This window comes from Frankliniella occidentalis, unplaced genomic scaffold, assembly GCF_000697945.3.
Source record: "Frankliniella occidentalis isolate FOCC.00 unplaced genomic scaffold, Focc_3.1 Scaffold21, whole genome shotgun sequence".
Classification (NCBI taxonomy): Eukaryota; Metazoa; Arthropoda; class Insecta; order Thysanoptera; family Thripidae; genus Frankliniella; species Frankliniella occidentalis.
In genome coordinates, this window is record NW_026267151.1 from 2,778,820 (window position 1) to 2,782,221 (window position 3,402).

A 3,402-nucleotide genomic window follows, 5' to 3' on the forward strand; every position below is an offset into this window, starting at 1 on the left:
CCACCAAGGTATAATGTTTTATTTAAAACAAAACTTGTAAAACTTGCAGCCTATGCTTTCCATAGAAGATGTCAGTAATGATGTACAAAAAACTGCAATATTAACTTTTGCATCCTTAGTCAATAAACTATGTGCAAATGGCAGATGCAAACCAGAGACTGTTGAGAGATATATTCGTGTTTATGTTGACAAATTCACAGGTAAATGATTTTTTTTTTCCGCATGCTCTCTTTACGATGCTTTATATTTGTGTTTTGAAAGTTGGATATTTATATTACAGAGAGCACAACATATGAGCAGCAAATGTTGTATCTAGAAGGACTGAGTAACATGGAAGTTGGACAAGTTGTAGACTTTTTGGAACCTGTAATAAAAGGAAATGTTACAGACCTCTCCCGGCATTCATCTCATCACATACGTTTTCTTGCTGTTTGGGCTACTATGAGTACTGCTCCCCATTCGCCTAGAAGGGTGAGTTGTGTTGTGTCACAAATCTCCTATTGTATTTTAAAATCATGAATAAGGTAATATTTTAACATTTTCACACTATATGCAGGTGTATCAATTGTATTGGCCAATCCTAACTAACTCATCAGAACACCTGGAAATGAGGGTTGCTGCACTCACTATGCTGATGATTTCCGTGGACAGCCCTGCCAGATACTGGTCGCTCTATTGGTACATTCATGGACAAAACAATAACCATCTGTACAATTTTTTTTACACCACCTTACATTCCTTGGCGCAAACAAAGTATCCTTGTTATGCCCATCTGTAAGTTACTTATTTTAATGAAGTGTTTGATGGTTTTCTTTTGATTGCTTCAATGTAATATTTTAATGACATTGCAGTGCTCAGGCAGCATCTCAGTTGGTTCGTGTTGTTCCCGAGCCTGTAGACAGCACATGGCCAACTAAAAATTACATTATTGACTATGAGCACCAATCTCTCGGTGTTGGAGGATTTTTGCAGCTCTTTATGATAGGTAGTGAGCGTACATTTCAGCCATCAGTCATCTATCTAACATTTGGAAAACATGCATCCCAACGTGTGTTGTCCGATGTTTCGGTTAGTATAAGTGTCTGCAATTTTCATTTATTTATCGTATTACTGCAATATCTATCTAATTTTTGATACTCTCCTGAACAGGTATACCTTAAACTTCAAGGAGTCAGTGAGGCAGCACAGGCTGCACTCATGAAAATAGAAACGTCTAATATGAAAGTCCCACAACTAATTGAGCTATTACGTTCAATGAAAGTTAATACAAAATACCCAGAGCCAGTACATGTTGAAATTTTGCTCAAAAGGGAAGGGCGAGTTATTCTGTGTCATCATTTCAACAATTCATTCAACAGCCTAAGCACATGTGCGAAAAACATAAATAAGATTATCACATTTTTACAATTAACTGTGAAATAATTCATTTCCTTTCTTTTTCCCACAGTAAAGGACAAAATAGCAACATTTTTTAACCAATTCCATGTAAATGCTCAACGTTTATGGTATCCTGTTCTCTTAGAAATGACACAACCTACCTTATTAGGCACTCCTGCTAACATTCAACTTACATCATCAGTACTGACATCATTGCGAGGGGATTTCCATCAGGTCCCAAATACTAGGAACCTGACAATACACAACAGACTTGATGTGAGGTAAATATAATAAATTGTTAAAGTTTTCATAAACTGATGTCATTTGGTATTTGTGTAAGAAATTCAATGAATTATTTTTTTTCTCTAGACTCTCAGTAACTGTTGAGACAGCATTGAAATCATTTAACCCTTTGAGTGATGTTTGGCACGGAGTTGATCGATCACTCGGGTTCCATGGCCAAATACCTTTTGTGTGTACAATTTCTATGGACACAACAAATGCGCATGTTAGTCTAGGACCCTTAAATGGTTTGTGAACCAACATTTAGCTGTGATTGCTCTTATCTTTCTAGTGAAAATTTGAGAAGGAGCAAAACTTCGCATTTGTTTTGTCTTAACAGATACTGTTGGACTTGTTGGACATCTACGAAGTGGTGTCTTTGTGAAAGGTCTTGCTGCTGAAACTGCACTCTACCACCATTGTAAGGATTGTTTGCTTTACCATACTGTCGGGGCATACTCAGAGAACCAGAAAACAGTAAGATAACAGAAATCTCAACAATATCCATAAAGCTGTTGATCTTTGTACCTATTAATGATCTGTTTAAATTTGTCTTTCAGCGTGAAGTGCTTGACATGAGTATTGAAGATTTAGGAGCAAAACTTGAAATCTCTCTTTTTGATTGTGATCGACCATACAGCACATTAGACTACATAAAATTAGGAGCGGGGTTATTGGATCCTCACACAAACAATTATCAGTATGCATTTAATTATTAAATATAATGGTGATGTGTTGAAATTTTCAACAGGTATTAAGATTGTTTTCCCCACAGAATGGTACCTGGTGGCTTACCACTTCTCGGTGTGATTCATCTGGCAGATGTGGCACTTATTCAAGCTCCAAGGGGTTCCTGTGGCATAATTTCTACTCTACGAACTATAGGCAGCAGAAATACTGAGGTATAGTACTGACTACTTATTGCCTTCCCCATAAGTGATTATGTTGTTGGTAAAACATTCAGAATTTATTTCAATTTTGTTAATGAACTTGTATTAAATTTATTGTCAGTTGGATTTGGCAGTGAGAGCATCAACAGAGGGAATTCCTGGGAAACCGACAGAGACATTGCCTGGTGAAAGGAGTTTCATTTACCTGACTCTAAGTCACCGAGAACATGGTCTTGAAAGTCCATTGCATCAAATTGAAATTAATGGTATTCATAGGAGATTCGCTGGGCATGCAAAACATGACCTTCAGCTCAAGATAACACGTATTAAAAATGGAACCCTAACTTCTGTGGTAAGAAATGTTTTTTTATTGCTTTGACCTTCTGTTTTAAATATGCATGTTGAAAATTTGATTTCATTTTAATTTGATTTCATTTTACCTCAAGATGTGTGTGGAGGCTGATTGGAACATGCCCCCATGGCACCCTGACCTCATTCCCTTATCAGACACTATAACAGGAAACTTAAACACAGTTTGGGGCAGTAGCAGTATGTTTATCACAATAAAAAAGTTACTCTGGAAGGACTTAATGTTTTATTTCCATAATAATGGAAGGAAACAGGATTAAGTCTCTACCTGTTTGTCTTAGGTTCCAGTGGTCGATGTCCTGTAGGGGGCGCATCACTTAAACTCCGAGCCAAAGCAGAAGCTACCATGGAACAGTTGGCACTTGCAACAAGTGCTTTGACTTGGCCATATAACCAGTGCAAGAAAGACAGCTTGAATCGTCAAGAATGGGGTGATACTTTTACTCCCCTCACCCCTGCATGTCAAGAAGAGGCACGGCAATTG

At 37.4% G+C, this 3,402-nt stretch overlaps 1 protein-coding gene across 1 annotated transcript in view; it reads left to right on the forward strand.

Moving 5' to 3' along the window:
* Positions 1 to 3,402, forward strand: part of LOC113204114 (uncharacterized) — a 20,817-nt gene that overhangs the window by 11,106 nt on the left and 6,309 nt on the right. Inside the window, exons 5-17 of the mRNA XM_052264800.1 lie at positions 50 to 200; positions 281 to 471; positions 557 to 678; positions 852 to 1,068; positions 1,150 to 1,369; positions 1,448 to 1,658; positions 1,747 to 1,907; positions 2,000 to 2,136; positions 2,220 to 2,359; positions 2,435 to 2,561; positions 2,671 to 2,901; positions 2,996 to 3,098; positions 3,200 to 3,395. Of these exons, the coding sequence (XP_052120760.1) occupies positions 50 to 200; positions 281 to 471; positions 557 to 678; positions 852 to 1,068; positions 1,150 to 1,369; positions 1,448 to 1,658; positions 1,747 to 1,907; positions 2,000 to 2,136; positions 2,220 to 2,359; positions 2,435 to 2,561; positions 2,671 to 2,901; positions 2,996 to 3,098; positions 3,200 to 3,395 (2,207 nt within the window). The remainder of the gene's footprint in view (positions 1 to 49; positions 201 to 280; positions 472 to 556; positions 679 to 851; positions 1,069 to 1,149; positions 1,370 to 1,447; positions 1,659 to 1,746; positions 1,908 to 1,999; positions 2,137 to 2,219; positions 2,360 to 2,434; positions 2,562 to 2,670; positions 2,902 to 2,995; positions 3,099 to 3,199; positions 3,396 to 3,402) is intronic.